Source organism: Numida meleagris, chromosome 4 (genome assembly GCF_002078875.1).
Source record: "Numida meleagris isolate 19003 breed g44 Domestic line chromosome 4, NumMel1.0, whole genome shotgun sequence".
Classification (NCBI taxonomy): domain Eukaryota; kingdom Metazoa; phylum Chordata; class Aves; order Galliformes; family Numididae; genus Numida; species Numida meleagris.
Genome location: NC_034412.1, coordinates 39,999,228 through 40,018,491, shown reverse-complemented (window position 1 = coordinate 40,018,491; position 19,264 = coordinate 39,999,228). Strand labels below are relative to the sequence as shown.

Genomic DNA, 19,264 nt, shown 5'->3' with positions numbered 1-19,264 from the left:
CGGGCGGCGCCGGGACCCCGGGGCGGTGCTGGGACCCCGGGGCGGTGGCGGAGAGCCCCCAGCGGGCCCGGCGGGGCGGCGGCTGCTCCTGGGGACGCCAGTGGGGCCCCGATCCTAGGGAGGGAAAAGAGCCCTCCGTGGCTAATTGTCGTTAATTACAGAGAGCAGCGTCTGGCAGGGCGTACGTGAGGAGCAGATCGCCCCGCGAAAGGCCTCCGGCGGTCGCAGCCAGGCTGAGGAAGTGACTCAGGTGTCGGGGTGACGGGGCCCCGCGCTGAGCGTGAGCCTCTGGGGGCGTAGGTGTTGTCTGTCATCATCTCTTTTGCCATAGGAAGTCCCCCTGCTGCGAAACCCTTAGAGCGCTCGCGCTGTCTCTCTGCAGACCTGTGTCAGCGGGCGGACAGAGCAGGTAAATGGTGTGCCAGCATTGGAGCCCAGTGTTCTCCAGCTGGGCACACCAGAGGTGGAGGTGGCCTTCCTAAGTTCTAAAAGAAAATATGTGGGCGTAGAGTGAGGGAAAGATGGAGTGTGGATTCTAAAAGGGGAAACTATAAAAAGAAACCAAGGCAGAGAAAAGTGCAGGTCATCGTGCACTAGCCTGTGGGACCTAAGAAGCTCGTTTGTGCTCAGAGAACGAGGAGCGCAGAAGGAGCCTCCATGGTAGAGCAAAGAATTCAGACAGCTAACGGTCTCCAGTGTAAATGAGTGTTTGGGAGTGGGTGCATACATGCACAGAGGAGCACAGAGTGAAAGAAAGCAAAAAACCTCTTCAAGAAGAGCGTTACTGAGATGCATTTTTGTAGGAGAAAAGGCACGTGCTGCCTTAGAAAGGCATTCACACTCTGACTTCTTTAATGCTTTTATCTGTTCTGGTTATTTCCTGTATTGAAAAAAAAACAAACGGATCAGTGAAGGAGGACCATGCCCACCCTTCTGCCGTTGCCTAAGTTAATCATTCTGTACATCTCCTGGCTCCCATTACAGGCCAGTGCCTTGCCACCCTCACCTAGGGTATCGTTTCCCTCCCTTCTCCAAAGGGAGCGTAACTGAGAAACCAGGTTCTGTGAGTGGCCTGCCTGGGGTCACTGCTGGCAGGACCAGCATCGCCTGGGGGCTTCCTAGACAGCTTCCTACAGCAGACTGCAGCCTCCCCAAGGCCCTGCTTCCTTTGTAGATACATTTGTTACATTTAGGTTCCTCGCTGTGCTGTATGCAAGAAGGGATATTCCCCAATACTTGGAGTCCTTTGGCATCTATGCGGGTAATACAGACGGATTATTAACAAGTTATCTGTGAGCCAGTGCATCCTGCCTAGGGCCAAAACCTATGATCCATAGCAGCTACCCTCTGTCTGACAAATGGGGAGCTCAGAGTGGATTGAGAAGTTTTTGGAGGAACAGGATAGAGGATGCGGGTTGTTACCCCATCACAGGTGCATGTTAAGCAATCATGGTAAATCTTGCATTACATTTGCCACTGCTTTAGTATATATATCGGTGCTTGATGCCGAAAAGAATCTTCTTTCCCCAAACCTGCACTATCTCTGCATGTTGTATTTGTGCCTTTTCACTTGTCACTAAGACTTCTTAAGCAGGGAGGTTTTTTCTTCCTGTATCCCTCAAACCTTCTCAGCTTTCTTGATGCCTTTCCAGGCCTGTAGGGAATAGCTACCTTGGAGAAATGCCTATCAGGTTTGTTACGCTGCGTTTTGCATATGCACGTAACATCAGCTACTCTGATTTAAAAATAACAATTCTAGTCCCTTCCTGCATGACAGCCTCCTCACATACAGAGAGCATGAAGCTCTTAGACCAGATAGAGCTTTTCCAGACACATCTGAAATGGAACACGTGGAATTCAGCCAGAAAATAGCATTTTGAATTACGTGGAATAACTAGGAAATACGTGACAACTGTTGGCATTATTAATAGCTCGAGCGTAGCTTCGAAAGCCTCGCACCCGGCACAGGGGTTTGTGGCAGGCCCGAACGTCAGGGCCAGAAGCACCGCGGTCCCCAGGTGCGCGCAGCGGCTTTAAGCCGGGGCCCAGGAGCGCGGCGTGCGCAGCGCTCGGCGGACGTTTTTTGCGTTGCACCGCGGAGGCTGCGCAAGATGGCGGGTCCCGCCGCCTGGTTCCTGCGGCGAGGTGAAGGCGCTCGGCCACCCGGGCCGGGAGGGGTGAGGAAGGGAGGCGGGAGGGCTCCCCGCGGGGCCTGGCGCGTCTGAGGCCGTGCTTGATTTTCCCCGCAGTGCTGGTCCCGTGCCGCCGGTGGGCTTTGCCCGGGCTCCAGCAGCGCCCCGCCGCCGCCGTCCCGCTGAGCGCCGCGCCGCCTGCCCGCCTCTATGCCGCGGCCGCCAAGTGAGTGCGCTGAGGGCTTTGTAGCGCTGCCCCTCCGCTCCCTGCGAGGAGCTGGAGGCCGCTGCGAGACCTCCCTCAGCCTCCTCTTGTCTGAGCTGAGCAGGCCGAGGGGCCGCAACTGCTCCTCTCGCGTCTCGCCCTTCAGATTCTGACATCATTTATTTTGATTGTTTTTAAAGTCTGGTACTACTGTGTAAGTGGGAAAAGGGGAAAAAATGAGCTCAATATAGAGAACAGTGGAGTGTGCTATACCCTGAAGAACAGATAATTTTTCACTTCTTGTTTGCTTTTTATTAAAGAAATGGAACGTCCTTCTCTGCCTGAAGTATTTTTCTCAGTGATTTGAGAGCCTGATAAGGCAGGCAGGATTATACAAGGGGCTTGTGTTTGTTAACTGCATGGGAAGTTTGATTTCTGGCTTGGCCATTGGAGACAAATAATTCGAGTGAATTTAGGGGTGTTGCATGTTCTTACCTGTAGAACCTACCTTTGTAGCTCTTTGATTAACTGATGCATAGTAGTATCTACTTCTTTCTCTTAAAATATATAATGCTCTGTGGTTGATGATGGTTGTTTTTTTTTGTGTGTGTGTGTTGGGTGCCTCAGAAATGTAAAAAGAGGTTCTCAAAAGGCCAAGCAGGAAGAAGCCCAAAAGAAAAAAGGACGTGGCAGGCGGCCGCTGTTGAGCAAGCCCGTGGATGATGTGTACTTGACGTGGTATTATGAACGACCATCCTACAATGTAGAAGAAGCTGTGGGTATGTTAAAGAAATTTCAGGAACTGGACTTCACCTACCCAAAACAGTTTGTGTATATTAATGTGACCCTAGATATGGAACTACAGAAGAAGGTAGGTGGGAAGTGGCTACAAATTTCTATTTTTTTCATTATGTGCAAAGCTGTGTTTTAAGTTTAGAGTAGGTGTTAGCAGTGGTCTTCTCAACTGCCTCTTGCAGCTGCTCTGGCTGAGTGTTGGAATGCTGTTTGTGTTTGCAGGTGACTTTATTCCTTTATTGTGTGTATGCATATTGTTTAAATGCTTGGGGTGAGAATGAGCACCTTCAGGAATTCTGAAGACGGGCTATTATGTGACTGAAATTCAGGTTCAGACAACTGATCAAACTAAGCTTTATACCTACTTCAGCTTTCCACCTGGATTACCTCAGGTGTGTGTTTTGTTCTGGAATGATTGTTATAGGGAGAAGTCTTAGTCTAGCTTCTTCGCATCTCTGCCTCCCACCATGTTTTAATTTCTGTTTTTGTCGTGCTCCATGAAAGTATGTTATTGTATGTTTGCTTAGGGTATTTTTATGTGTGCTGTTGGAGTGAGGATGCTTCTGTGTAAAAGGGAAGCATCTATTATATTTATTTAAAGATTTCATTGTTCATTTCCCTGGAACCCTTGGAGTTCATCCATGAGCCCTGTTACATTCTTGCAGAGCTGCTGGTATCCTCAGCAATTACTGGAAGATGGATAGTTTCACTTTGCATGATCACAGATGATGCCAGCTCCTAAAGTATGGCAGACTGGACTTGAATCCAGAGCAGAAGGACTCACTGTGTTAATTTGACGAAGAACATGAGAGCTAGGACTCCTGTTAAGCTGCTGTGAGGCTATCGTTTTTAGAGGAGTGCCTTGCTGCCATCTGATTTCCTGGCTTGGGTTAATGACATGGTAATGTTAGGTGGGTATGTCAGTGCGAGCCTTCTTCATGACCCTAGAAGAGGATGGTGTCCTTACAAGTCTTCAAAAGGTGAAGAAATGAAGAAAAACCTAGCAAAAAAAACTGTTTAAGTTAATGTTTACTGCCCTCTCAGCTGCCTAGGAGGTTATTAGGACTCTGGTCTGAGTGTTGTCTTGGTGTGGTATTTTAGTTTTTGTAACTAATGATCCCTTTTATCAGTTCAAAGGTGTCTAGCCCAGTTGAGCCTTACCCTAAAACTTTCTGCTTTTCCCATAGTTAGAAAGCCATTTGGCTTCTTTAAAGTTTATTTCCTCTTGTGTCTAACTAAATATCTTCTTTAGTATACCAGGGAGCTCTTGGAGTTAGATAAGTTCATGCTTAAAGCAATACAGACCTCTTTCAACTGTTTTTAGAAGCTGTGTGGTATGCTTATGCCTTGGTAAGGGACGCATTTCTTGCAGTTGTTTTGCATTGTCTGCTAAATCAGAAACATAATTCTGATAAACTGTGGGTATAGCACCCCAGTGATTGTTACTGATGCCACCTGAGTGGGTAGCAGTCCCACCCCAGCTCCTTTCTCTTGGGCAAACAGCAGCATAAATAATGCTTTTTAAGTTGGTGAAGTTTCAATTCTACTCTATACCAGGCATACACACAGATTCTGACTGCTTTTGTTGGGTGTTTTTTTTTTTAATCATGATTGTTTACTATGTGTAAGTACTTGTGTTTTTGTCAGATGGCTGCATTTATATGGGATAAAGTTACTTAATATGACTTGCTCTTCAGTCATGATTTATTTTGTATCAATTTTTTCCTCTTTTTAGAAAAAAGTGGATCAATTTGCAAGCACTGTTCTTCTTCCACATCGCTTTACAGATGAAACGAATAAGGTCTTGGTTTTCACAGAGGTCAGTAAGCCTGTGTTACTTATTTATATATGTCATGAACCCAGCATGCTCTCGTGTAGGAACAAGTTGTATGTATGTATGGTACCTGGCGCTGAGAAGACTTTTCAGATGCTTTACAGAACTCACAAGCTTGTCAAGGACACATCTTAAACACTGTCTTAATATGTTAACAATCATCTTGATTTTCCTTAGTCATGTTACCTTTACATATGTGGTTTATTCTAGCAATGCACTCAAGGAGAAAACATTGCACAGGTGTGACTAAGGGAAGGGGGATCATTAAAGTCTTCTGTAGAGTTTAAAAACTTTGTCCATTTTTATTACAGGGTGGTCAGTTTGGTGCAGCAGTCATATCCATCCTTGCTGTCTTAAGGCTTAGTAGACAGTGCAAACTAGAAGTGTTATTCACCATAGCTTACACTGTAATGGAATGCCATTAAGGGATCGTGGTAGGGAGTAACTTGTCAGAAACCCAAAGCAAGCAACCAATCGGAATAACACAACAACTCTCCCCCCAAACCCTTCCACTACGGACCAAGGAGTTCAGTAGTGTGACATGGTGTGTGTAGCCATTGTCTTGTCTGAATGAGGCTGGTGCATGTTCTTTGCTGTTGTCTTTTGCCTGTTAATTATTCTAACAGAATAGTTAGAATAGTTGACAAGTTACTGACTTTTGCTAGATTTTCTACATAAGCTACAAGGTGAGAATCCTCCTACAGAACTGAGGCCTGAGAAGTATGCCAGGTTCTATGTTGCTGTGTTTTGAAACATTCTGTCTTAACCTCAAGATCAGTCAGGGTAAGAGACCCCATGTCTTCTGAAGGTGTGTATGTGGAAGAAGATTGAGGGACTCCAGTCACATGCCACCACTTTCATGTGGAAGGGTGGAGCTAGTCAACTCATTCTCCTGAGGGAAACCTCGTTCTGGCTTTTGATCAGGAATATTTTCCTTTTCCAAAAGCTTGAGCCAAAAACCGATGTCTGCTACTATTCAGTATTTCAGAGTATATTACTAGCTAAACTTCACAGAATAAAAATTAAATTCTAAATGCTATTTGAAGCAAAATGTTAACAGCAGAAGTAAATAGCTTTATTTTTACAGTGGTTTTAAGTAGCGTTCTCATGCTTTTCTTGTAGCGTTAGGAAGTGTTGGCTCCATCTAGTGGATAGTTGTGGTAACTTCCAGGGGATGGTGGTCTGAGACAAAGGGCTTGTGATGAGGTGTTTCCCAGATGGGATGATTTCTTTTCCCTCATTCTTCACCAGAAGTGGACTGAAGACTTGACTGTTGCTTCTTCCTGGGACCTGGAGTGAACAGGAGTTGCTGCTCCGATGTTAAATCTCCAGTGTTGATTATTTTTTGTTTTTTGATTAGTTTTAAGATATACCAGTGCTGCTGATATAGAGCATTCAGTTGTACAGATGTTAATACACTTGTTTTTTTTTTCTTCCAACAGAATGAGCAAGAAGCTGAAATAGCTCGAGAGAATGGAGCTTCTGTTGTGGGAGGCGTTGAATTAATCAAATGGGTATTTATTTTAAAAAATTAAGTAAATTAAATGTTTTAGTTTGCCACAGTGACTGAAAGAGAGGGGACAAGAAACACCCAATATTAACAGTGAAATACTGTTTTGTATGGTAGATAGAACTTGTGTACTTGGGTGCTTTATTGTATTCCTAAATATATTTGAATTTGTTTTATTGTAGATTTTGGAAGATGAAATTCAAGTGGATTTTTATGTAGCTGTTCCTGCAATAATGCCTAAACTGATACCATTAAGGAGCAAGCTAAAACGAAAATACCCCAGCACAAAAAGAAGTAAGATGCAAATCTTTTTCATAAATCTAAGTACTGAAACAAGATTTAACTCCTGTGGTGACTTTTTTTTAAGACATACAATTGCATTAAGTATTTTGCTGCATGTGATTAAGCCAAGCGTTTTGTCTTACATGAGAGTTGCTTTAGGAAGCTAGTACTGTGCATTCCCCCTTTCTCCTGCAACACAAATGTTGGGATTATAGTTGAAGTAAGTTTGTCAACCAGTTGAGTGTGTGATTCTGTATGTGATCAACTGTAATAGTACTGTGGTCTTCGTGTAGCGACCTTAAGAAAACAGAAGCGGCTTGGAAAAAGTGTGTTCACTGAGGTAGTGATGTTGTTTAACAGTTGTTTCTTTCCCATCTTCATCTCTGCTCATTGTGTCAGTGCTTCTGAATAACAATGCTCTTCATGCTTTTTGTTTGCTTGCTTATCTGTATGGCCTCTCCCTTTTCATTATGCTCAGTAAACTTTCTACGCAGGTCAGGTTGTCACAGCATTAAATGTCAGTCTCTAAATATTTTTTGTCCTCCCTTACTTAGTTGAGATGTGTTATTGGGGTCTATTTCTTACATAAATGTATCAGCTTCTTAAGTCAGTAAATCTGGACTCGAGTTGTCACTTACCCTCTCCTAGCTGTCTTAACAATGCTTTCACAAGCTGCAGGCACCACTTGTAGCCTCCTAATGCTTGCAGCAAATGTATTAACCTGTCCAAAGTATTACAACAGAATACTCCAGCTGTTTCTGGGAAAAATGAAAGCTGTATCATTTCATTACGAACTTGCTTAGTTTGTGGGTTCTTGACAGCTGATTTATCTTGGAGCCATCCAAAGACATGTGGGAGAAATAATACTTGCAGTTGAAGCAATTGAGTAATGTTGTAAATCTGTCAAATAAGCTTCTGCAGCTAAGATAACACAACCAGCTGTCTTTACTTGTGCAATGGCTGCACTGGGCCAGAGTGTTTCAGGTAGCATGTAATCTTGCTATTACACGGTTGTAGACTGTTTCCAAGGCAGATGTTTGGAGATAGTTCTAAGTTTTCCTCAGTAGATCCCAGTCTTCCAGAGGAATTATATTAGGTAATAAAGACTATATATGTATGCTCTGTAATTTTTTTTAATTTGAAGTGAGATATTAGCTAAGTATTTACTTATTTTACTATATCAGCAGATATTTACAGCTGATTAATGAGAAAGGAGGGAATATGGAGATTTTAATACAAAACATGGAAACCTCTTTTTTTTTGATGCTTAATGCCTTAAGGTGAAATGTTGAATTCTGCTTTTTCTAATAGTACGTTCTGCCCTTCTAATAAGTATTAACCTTTTTCTTGTTATTTTTAAATTAGATTCCCTGGGCCACGATATTCCTAAAATGCTGCAGTTCTTCAGAGAAGGTCTCGAGTACATGGTACAAGACGAGTGTCTAATCAAGACAAGGATAGCAAGAGTAAGTGGTAATGGAGAGTTCTTAACTTTGTTCTGCTGAGCAGAGCTGAAGTTAGTACTGAAACAGGGAAGAAAACAGTTTTTGTGCTGCGCATTCCCAAGATTTTCAAGTATTGTTAAAGTGACCTGTGATGTAAATGAAACTTTAGTCTTTTTTGTGTGATGTCTTCAGCTGATGTGAGTGCTACATGTCATTAAGTATGGTGATGGAAGATGGCTCCGCTTAAACTGAGAGTGAAACACATCTAATGCTGTGACATTAAGGACGCTGAAAATGGGATCTATGTTTGCCATTCTATTGGCAATGAATTGTAATAATGAACAAAATAAGATGCGACTCAAATACAAAAGTGCACTATTCCTAGTAATCCCTTGAGTGTTTGAGCTTTGCAGACTTCCCCAACCCCAACACTGATATGTGAAGAAAACAAAGCTTTTTTTATTTAGTTAACAATTTATGTGTTATAAGTCTACTGTAGAGTATGCACAAGGGGAACAAAAAGTATTCACTTGACCCTCGTAATTAAGGACTGTTTTCATTTTGTAATTTTCAGACCTAGTTTAATTTCAAAAACTGTTATCCTGGTTCAGGGCAGAAAAAAAAACCCTGATTGCTCCATACCTTAAATATCATAAAATTAATCTGTTCTTTGACTACTGCCACTTGAGAAATTAGGTTTTAGAAGAGCATTTTTTCTTACGGGCTTTTAATCCTTTTCCTTAAGAGTTCTTTGTTCTGTTCTGAATTGTTTTGCTTCCATTCTGTTATGTCTGTTTGTAATACTGCCTATATTTAACTTTCCATTAACTGATACTGGTGTAGAAAGGAAGTTTATGAGACTTCTAATCTCTGCAGTTTTGTCTGGTGGTGGTAGAGATAAGCAAGCCTGTTAAATTTTGGCTAGCTCTTGTGAGTTGTGCGTGTGAATTTAAAGGGCTTGTTCTTAAATACAGTACTCAAAACTGAGATTTTTTTTCAGGATGGTTCTGCTGAAATACAGGATGTCTTACATTTTCATACAGCCAGGCTGCGTCTTTAGCTGTATGCAAGTCTAATGTGACTACGTGAAACACCACAAATCCATAGATGTGTCTTGGTTTCTAGCGTTTTGACCATATTTTATGTTGCTTTTGCTTTTGACTAAACTTTAATTCTTTAACTTTCCTCATCTTATGCTGCAGATCAGCCTTTAAAATACTTGCAAATCAAGTACCTTGTAAAGGCTCTTTTTCATTTACTACTTCAATTCATTTATTTATTAAGGGTTAAAGAAACACAGGTTTTGAATGAAAATGATCAAAGAACTCAGATGGTTTGACAGCATTTGAAGCAATTGCAGTTGGTTCTACTTACTATAGCTTCTTACTGCTGTGGTTAGAGCTTTTGTAACTTAAACTACGTTATGTTACTGATATAAGATGCTGGTGCTACAAGGCACCTTAGGCTCTGGGTGCAGCCTGAGAGTCTTTTTTTTTTTTTTCTTTGTTAGTGAATACAGATTCTTGTGAACAAGCTCTTAATCTTGGTTTGGAAGCAGTGTAATGGGGATTTACTTGTGCACAGTTCAGCTATGGCAAGATATTGCCAGCTACGTGGCAGAGGTGACTCCAGCACAGCACATGTGACATGTTCAGGGAGTTGTATGCGAAAGGATGTCTGTGGCTATGGCTTGCGTAAAGTGTCTCCACCCTCTGGAGCTGCTCTCCTTTGCCTGACCTAGTTGTGCTGTTTGTGCGGTGGTGCTGGAAGGAAATCTGCTCTAGGCAAGGCTCTGGGAGGCTGTGGGAGCTTTGAGTGGTTATGCATGTCTGCTCACCGCCAAATCTAGAGCTCTTTAAATTTGAACCTCACCAGTGAGGAAAATAATCATTTGTGAATTACGCGGGGATGTGAAGATGTATTGCTGTGGTAGCATAGATGTTTCTGGGACTCTGCCAAGCTGGCATTTCTCAAAGAGGTGTTTTCCCTGTAGTGCTGCTGTCTTATGTTGCCTGTTAGTTCAATTATGGCCAATAGCTTGAAGTTGTGCTGCACTCCCACATAAGTCAGCAGCCTTAATGGTGTTTTCTTAGGTAGTAAGTAATTGAGATGTCTTTGAGAAGCCTGGGAGTTGGCAGTAGTTAGGTTTAATTAGTAGATCTGGAGTTGTGAAACTGAGAATGTAAAATGTTCTTTTAAGACATGGAGCTTAAAGCAGAAGGGAGGCAAATGAGAACGCTCAAGATTTCCCATTCAAAATCATGCTGAGGGCAGCTTGAAGTCATTTTTAAGGATTTTGGCGATGCTTTTGAATTTAGACAGCACTACAAATTATTTTTCTTCTCCCAAGTTGGAGGTGCTTAGAAAAATCAGAATGCAGATGTGACACCAGGAGGAAGTTTCCAGTTTGTTATCCTGTCTATGCAGAGAGCTGCCTGGGAAATGGTTCTTCTATGAAATAGAGCAAGGTGATTGTGAGAGGTGAGAATTTATTTTTTGGAAGTATATACCTTTTGTGAAGGGACACTTTGTACAGGAGCACAATTTCATTCATAAGGTTAGAAGTATGGAGAGACTGAATTGAAGATCTCTGCAGTTAGGTATACAGAATAAAAAAGCGTATGGAAATCTGTGTTAAGACAGGGAACAGAAATGCCAGTCTGCACTGGAAATAGGATGTTGAAGGAACTGTTTCTGAACAAATCCAGCTTTAGGTAGGTCCAGGGTGTTGGGGCCGTTCAGCCTTAAATTATCTACCTCAGTGAGAGTTGAAGGTGTTGCGTAGGTCCTGATGGTATGCACTGTACTGGGAATGATGTTTTATTAGTCATCATTTACTGGCAAACAACTTGAATTTGGAACAAAGCAGGGAATTGGAGATGGGGAAGAAATTGTAGCAAGCTAAACTAGAACTAGGAAATAGTACTTGACAGCAGTGAGGGCCAAGGGCACAGCCTCAGAAAGGGTTGTTCTAGCCTGCATTTTTGCCTTTGCTGCTATTACTTCTGAAGCAGCAGTATTATAGCTACTACCTTTGAAATGCATTCCACTTCAGTGCTGGGATGAGAAGGCAGTATGTACAGGGTCCGTGTTAGTTTAGATTCTTACAGAGAGCTCTGTTTTTTTTTTTTGTCTACTTTCTCAGGAAGGTTCATAACTGAGCAGAAGCCTGTGAAAAGCAAGACAGCACAAAATAGGTCAGTGCTCTTCTCTAACTGATACTGGCTGTCCTCCAGATGTTTTTGCAGAAATGTTCATCTGCTGTGTGTGTCAGCACTTAGCTATTGGTTTGGGGGCTTTTTCCTGTTCCTGAAAGAAGAGAAGCTCCAGTTTCTGCCCATGCTGTGTAATGAAAGACATTTGACTCCCTGAATAATGGTGAAATGCAGTTGTTTTGCTATGCTGGTCCAACTCCAAATAAAATTTGTTAGGAGGAGCTCTAAACCTATTCTAAAGAGGTTTAATTAACATTTTCTATAAAAGCTTCGGAGGACCGGCTCCTGGAGTTCAGTCAAATCAAGTGTTTCTCTTGAAATAGGAGAAAATGGTTTTACCTGAACAATGCAGAGATGTGCAGAGGTCACACATTGTTACAGGATGCTGGTCACAGTACCGTTGTTAATTACTTGACACCTTGCTGTGCTCCTGAAATGTCTCACCATTCATATAAACTAAAAGGTAAAACGCATCTCTATTCATTTCTTATTAGCACTAGAAGACAAAGGGTACTTAGAAAACAGAGGTATGAACTCATACCTCTTTATGAGCTTATTTCTTGTTTTGCAGGTGACTGAAATACATGTTTTTTGATTTATTATAGGTAGTTGGAATTCTGCAACTTGCAGTTGAAGTAGGCAGACTTGAAATGCTGCTGTCTATGGGTTTTCTATTCTTGTTCGCTTGTCTTAGAAGGGTTGTAATAGGGGATTTGGGGATAGGTGCTTTTTTAATTTCCTCTCAGATACTGCAGCTTTAAGCCCAGTTTAAGCGCTTTGAGAACTGATTCAGCTTTCTGGCTGAATGACTGCTGACCAGCCCAGGTCTCTTACATACCATCAGATAAAGCCATAAAAATTCCAGTTCCAGTTTTGGAACAGATAATTATTAATGACTGCGTTGTTCTGTAAGGCTTTCTTAGTAAGTGGGGCTTGAGTTCCGAATGCAAATGCTGAAACTGATTTCTGGATTGTTGCAGCATTTAATGTAGGAGCCTCAGTCCTATGACTGACTTGAGGTGGGGAAGAGGCTGGAAAATGTGTTGATGGATCAGTGCTAATGTATATTCTGGCCACCTCTCTAGAGTGCATAATTGGTTCTGGGAGTAGAGTGCGGACTGATCTGTCTTGCTGTATGAAGCTCTTGGGAAGGCAGTATTTTAGGGAGTATTATGTTATTGCATATATTCTTTATACTGACAGCTGGAGGAAGAGAGAATGTGAGAGTGAGATGGAGGCTCAAGCTTTATAGATGCCTTAAATTTCTTGAATGTGGTGTGAGATTACTGTTGTCTGAACTGAAAGCGACTGTTAAATGTACAGAGGAGGAAGAAGAATAGGCTCTCTCTGCCTTCTCCAGGTGGAAGTGGATAGAGCAAAGCAAATGTGGTCACTCAGGTGAGAATTGCAGGGCTTGCACTGGACACGGGAACGAGGGAAATTGGATTGGTTCACTTGAAATTTAACACATGTTCTGTGTACATAAACCCTGCTTATGAGGGAAATGCATCCGAAGCCCATGCTTCTGTCTGCTGTGGGGCTTTCCTGTTGACTTAAAGTTGCCATACCTGTTAAATATTTTAATTCGTGTTTAGAAGTTATTAAACTTGTTTTGATTTAGTCACACTAACATATGAGAAGGAATAATATTTTTGTTGCTCAATTTTATATGTGACTTACATATATATGCGCGTGTGTGTATATATATCCAAAAACACACACATATGGGATACGTACTGCTTTTATTTCTTATTTGTTGAATTAAGTCTTGCCACATGATGGTTCCCAGAGCATTAAGTACTGAGGTCTGGTTTGATGTGGAAGGGAGCAGTTACTCTCTGCCTCTGGCCTCAGCAGATGGAGAGCTTGTCTGTCTCACTGTTCTTGGATGGAGGCTTCTCCTGCTCTTGAGCTTCATGTCTCAAATGCTGAGTTCCTTTCTCTGCATATTCCCCTTGTTTTCCGAACACTCCATGTTGTCACCACTGATCTTTAAATTTTCTCTCAGGTTTTCCTGCTCTGTGATGGCTGCCATTCCCTCCATGTGTGTTACAATATGGTTACATTAGTAGTGCAGATTAACTGCCATGACCAGTCTCCTGATACAACTCCCTGAGCACAGTTAAGAAAAACAGTTCGATCTGTTGTTTTAATAGTGAGGCATCTTTTAGTTCTTTGTTTGCAGATGCAGCCAGTGAATAGACGAGCACCTTTTCTATGTATTCAGTTGCATACTTCTGCACATCCCCGAAAAGGTGACTTAAAACTCTGTTCATGAAGTGTCAACACTTCTCATCTGTTTTGGTTAAATTTGCATAATGCCAAATATTTATAGGTTATTTAAAAGTGGGCAGCAGAAGTAGTGAGAGACCCTAGTGAAGATGCATGCTTCTTAAAATAAGGAAGAATTAACTTCCCTGACCCTCCTTACAGCACCTAGTGCTTCTCTAGAGTGTGATATCCTAAACTTGAAAGAGTAAGCTGGGAAGAACTTCAGTTTTGTGTTCCAGTTGTAGTACATACTGTCAGTTTTCTAAGCTACTTCATAGTTGCTTTTTACAAAATGGACTAGAATTAGATTAATAGTTGTTCCTTTTGCAGACCTTCTTATTTGTCAGAGTGACTCAAGACGTAAAGATACTGACCAGTTTCCACTGGATCAATTGGCTGTTTGCCTTGCACAGCTTTAGATCTGGTCCTGAGTACTTTTGTCAGTTTAGGTAAGCCTAGAATTAACCTAAATATTTAAGTGCTGAAACATAGTGACTGTACATGCACCAAGTGTTACTGTGGGATACTTACTGTGTAGATGCGGAAAGTATTTTGAAATATTCAGAACCCTTTGGGTATTACATGTCTTCATTATGGAGTCACTGACATCTCAAGAAAATTATGGCACACGGTCTGTTGGGATGTGTCTTGTTATCTGATGGAATGTAACTTGCTTTGCCCTATTTTCTTGTAGTACCAAATACAGGATATTAACTGATGTCTTTGTCTTTTGAGATAATTGCCTTCTCTCGTGATGTGTTGTAGTCTCAAGTTCTTAGAAGGAATTGTAACTTATTACTTAAAGAAACTTGAAAATTCTGTATCTTTTGAGTTCTTCTAGATTTGTTTACAGATGAGTGAGTTACTTAACAGTTATCAAGTTGTACAAGTGAAGGTTTACTTGAAATGTGAACATAGTGCAAGATTTGGAAGCAAATACTGTTCAAACCTTCATTTGAAGTATAGTTGAAGTCTAATTAGTTATTACTGTTAAATGGTTTTGTTTGTTCCAAGTATTCCTTTATTTTTAATTCTGTAAAGCGTGGTCAGTCTGTCAGTGAAGTGAAATGCTCAGCATTAGCAAACAAATTTCTACATCTGTTAATTTATGAAAGGTGTATCATCATGCTTTGCAATCAGTATAGCAATAATAAGGGTGAATGACTACTGGCCTATGTAGCAGAGGGATGGCGTTTGGGTTGGAAGTTTGCCAGAATTGCATAAAAGGAAATCAATGGACCAAATCTGGGAGGAGACTACTGAAGCTTAACAACACTTCTTTTGTAATGAATACATTTATGGATAAGTGAGATGTTAATGAAATCTGCTTGTGCTGCACTGGGCGGAGATGGAAAGATGGGACCCCAGTGATTATTGTATACTCCATTGAAGTGGAGGTAATTCTGTAAGAAAAATGCCATTTTCTTATTTCAATTTCTATTACTTCAACTTCTGAAACTTCTAGGAAAAAAATCGTGACTTTCATGCAAGTAAAGATGTCTGGATCATATGGGTGAGACCAAAGGGCAGACTAAACATGATGTTGCAGGACATAATGCTTCCAGAACATAAAGTCTGGGAAATGCGTGTTCAGCTCTCCAAGAGCTGTGGCCCTTGATTTCACCCAATGACATCGGGGTTTGTGTGTCCCTTCCTCATGAGTTGCTCATTGTTCAAGAGTGTCTAGATGAGACAAATAGAAGTTGTGGTTTAAGGTCTTTAGTATCTGAGGAAATAATACTACTTTGGCAGTGGTATTTGGTTCACTCCCAAATGCTTGTGATCAATCCAGTGAGGACCGGTTATGTACCTGAAGCAGTGTGTAAGTACTTTGTTACTTAAGGATACTGTGCAGAATGAGGAGCCAGCAGTCTGTGGTTTTGGCTGGAAGATCGAAAAAGCCATGGATAGAAACTGAGGTGTATAAAAAGGGTGGATGCAAACTGGTCTGTGCTTTGTGCTCAATCCATGTACTGCAAGTCGTAGTATGTTGAAATGGTAAAGTAAAAATGGGGCAAAGCTCCAAGTGTTTGTGTGTTGTTTTTAATTATTTCTTTTGTTCAGTTACGTATCTTAATGCTTTCAGTTTCAAGTGCTTGTGTTTTGGAGTTAATCATCTGTTTTGTGTTTGGACAGCTATTTCTTGATGCTTATTTCCTCAAATATTCAATTTCCATACTATTTTGCATAAGTGCTTACGTGCATTGTTTTTAAAACATCTTTAGGCTACAAGTGTTTGGAGGTATGGAAGTGTAATTCTTGAATGTCATGTGTAGATAAAAAAAAAAATAATGAAGAGTGTGCAACCTCATAAAATATTTGAGGCATTTTGATAAGGCTGTTAATGGGATTTCTAACTCTTTAACAGGGATACAGAATCAGAGGCTTGTTTGGGTTGGAAGGGACCTTTAAGATCATCTAGTTCCAACTCCCCTGCTAGGCAGGGATACTTCTCACTAGGCCAGGTTGCTCACAGCCCCATCCAGCCTGGCCTTGAATCCCTCCAGGGTGGGAGCAGCCACAAGCTCTCTGGGCAGCCTGTTCCAGTGTCTCACTACCCTCACAGTAAAGAATTTCTTCCTGATATCTAGTCTAAATCTACCCTCTTCTAGTTTACAACCATTTCCCCTTGTCCTTTCGCTTTGTACTCTTACAAAAAGTTTATCTCCAGCTTTCCTGTAGGCCCTCTTCAGGTACTGGAAGGCTGCTATACGGTCCCCCTGGAGTTTTCTCTTCCCCTGGCTGAAGGGCCACAGCTCTCTCAGCCTGTCTTCTGAGGGGAGGTGCTCAGCCCTCTGATCATCTTGCGGCCCTCCTCTGGACGCACTCCAATAGCTTGATGTCCTAGAGAAATAGCTCTAAGTTCCCAGAGGGGGAAAAAAGTATCCAAATATAGAATACATATATGCCTAGCACCTTCAGATTTATCTACGTAGGCTTTAAGTATCATCATGGCTAATTCTGCATTATCGTTTTTCAGCTGGATATGCCTACTGAGCAGATAGTTGCCAATCTAAAAACAATTATTGAGGATATCTGCAAGTTCAAACCATCAAGTTATGGTAAGCAGCTGTTCTTTTAATCTGTTACTTGAAGTTATTGGATCCAAATGAAGAAACAAGTGTTAACCAGGGTGTAATTAACGACCTCACTGCTTTGTTTGCTTGGGATGGGAGGAGGGATCTATTGGGGAACTCAGTGAATCACCGCTTAAGAACTGGACAGCCCATAAAGGCATTGATAGAGTCTGCTCTTGCCGGTGTAAACTATCGTTGCGCTGCAGAACTGACTGTGTGATGAAAGAAGAGTGATAATTACAAAAGCTAAGTTTTCAAGGTTGATTCTTGAATAGATTATAGCCATACAGTGAAATCTGCATGAGTCGTGGGGGCCTTCAGAGTCTGTGTGGATTGGTTTTGCCTACTGGCATGATCCTCTTGGAGCTCAGCGCCCAGAATTTGAACTCAGAATCACTGAATCCACCTGCAGTTGCTTAAGATGACACCTACGCTTCAGCTGACATTAGTCTGATGCTAGCTACCTGTTTGAAGGTATACCGCATTTTTAATTTATGGGGTTTATCCATTAACTACGCTGACTTAGTTAAATAAGGGTAAGCTGTTTTTCCCTTTAAAGTATTTTGCTTGCTTTGTGCTATGTAGCTTGATGCTTGTGCTGTGGGCCTTTGATTGTTTTTGCTGGTTAAAAAATACTTGCAATTTATAGGATGCAGGCTTGTTCTTTAATGTATCTGTACAACAGTGGAATCTAGGTAGGCTTGCTAATTATCAGTCACTTAGCTACAAGTTTGTGATCCTTTCAGATGATCCATACGTGCTAGCATGTCTTCATGCAGCTGCGTAGTTAGCACTAAATTGACATTCCTCTGCAAGTCACTAGATCTTTTGGAACACTAAAAATACCACCAGGAATGTGTTCCTGGAGTATATGTGCATACAATTCCACAAAGAAACTGGACTATTTCTGTAGTTGCTCTTGTCAAAAGACTCACTCAATGTTTAGTGGTAGGATCCTGAAATAGTATTGGTTTCTTCTATGCCCTTTGTTATGTATTAATATTTGTGTCATCAACAAGTGCCTAGATCACTTTCATGAAGCTGCAAATAAAGGAAAGACAACTGCAAAGCATTTTGGAGCCTACATTGATGCCTATGTGTTCATTGTTAGGAAGAGGGCTTAATTGTTGTAAATAAGAAATTGTAAATGCTTGGAAGCCAAGCTGTGTAGAGGTGGTACTGACATAATGTAGATTAGGGTTTACCATAGCAAATGTTATGTTTGCTATATGTAGGAAGAATGTGTTGTGTTAGTATATCTATGATCACTTATTTTATTTCAGTTTTTCGGTCAATTTTTATCTACTTCAGGTCATGTCTTGACAGAATCTGGATTAGACAATTTAAGACAAATCTGTGTGGAGACATGAAAATCGGTGGAGAAACTGAATATCTGGTATTCTTTTTCTTAGGTCCCTTTGTGAAGAAGCTGGTTATTAGATCTTCAACCAGTGAGGGCTTGCTGTTGAAACTTGATGGACTTCTCCCTGAGGCAGAGAAAGCAGAAGAAGAAGAAGAAGAAACTGCAGAAGATGATGAAGAAAAACCTGTCCAAGAATCTGTTAGTACCTGATGCTTCTACTTGTAGATGTGATGATCAAGTTTGGAAGGCAAATAGTGTCATTCAAATCATATTATGTAAAAAGAAAAAAAATAAATAAATCAGCAACTTGTTTTTTAAAATTGTGTAACAAGAAATTGTCAGAAATGGAACTCTGTTTTCAAAACTGAAGGTGTCTTAGGTTTCTTCTATTGGTAGCTGAAAGCTCCCTAATTTGTGTGTGATTTTTTTTTCTTTGCGTATGATAATTCTTAGTCTCATAAATGTTGTACTATAAACTCTGAGGTATCACCATCCAGTTTCCACAGTTGCACAGGCCAGCACTCGTTATATCCATAATGCTCGGTTTTTTACTTAGTGGAAATTGCAGAATGTTCAGTACTTCTGTACGTTAGGCTCAGTCCCACACAGAGAAACTAATAGAGTTCCTTGTGGAAAGCTCCTGTATAATTTGCCAAGAAAAAGAAGGTAGGTTTTAATTTACTGTCCTATTTTCTGCAACATCAGAGATGAATTTGCTTTTGAGTTGGTGGAAGTTGCATCTGCATGGTGCTTGTGGTATCCAACTCTGTTTTCATTTAATCTACATACATAGATAGTGAAGTGGTATGTAGAGAGTTGCTGCTTGACTTTGTATTCTAAAGCTACCTCCTGCTTCTGAATATAGGATAGATAGTGTCTGTGACAGACTATAGTAGTTGATTTCTTTTTTTCCAACAGGAGAAAATGGGGTATCTTCTGTGAGAGGACTGACTGTGCGACATTTTTCTAATAACATTTAATCCCTGCGCAACTTATATTATTCCTCTCAGGGAATCCAATTAGTGTTTGTACTGTACTGGAAAGAGTTAATCTGAGAATCATAGAATATCTTGAGTTGGAAGGGATCCCACAAGGATCAGAGTCCAACTCCTGGCTCTACGCAGGTGCTCCTAAA

The 19,264-nt window shown here is 41.3% G+C and overlaps 1 protein-coding gene and 1 long non-coding RNA gene across 2 annotated transcripts in view; both read left to right on the top strand.

Moving 5' to 3' along the window:
• The window catches only part of MRPL1 (mitochondrial ribosomal protein L1), a gene marked incomplete at its 5' end in the record, with an annotated part of 19,164 nt that extends 666 nt beyond the window's left edge, over positions 1–18,498 (top strand). Inside the window, 9 exons of the mRNA XM_021395048.1 lie at positions 332–409; positions 2,250–2,358; positions 2,965–3,208; positions 4,868–4,951; positions 6,409–6,480; positions 6,659–6,770; positions 8,124–8,224; positions 16,670–16,751; positions 18,179–18,498. Coding sequence (XP_021250723.1) covers positions 332–409; positions 2,250–2,358; positions 2,965–3,208; positions 4,868–4,951; positions 6,409–6,480; positions 6,659–6,770; positions 8,124–8,224; positions 16,670–16,751; positions 18,179–18,339 — 1,043 coding nt within the window. The remainder of the gene's footprint in view (positions 1–331; positions 410–2,249; positions 2,359–2,964; positions 3,209–4,867; positions 4,952–6,408; positions 6,481–6,658; positions 6,771–8,123; positions 8,225–16,669; positions 16,752–18,178) is intronic.
• On the top strand, positions 8,231–16,022 carry LOC110397969. Its single transcript, XR_002438127.1, has 2 exons — positions 8,231–10,684; positions 11,349–16,022. It is a non-coding gene; the product is annotated as an uncharacterized LOC110397969 (long non-coding RNA).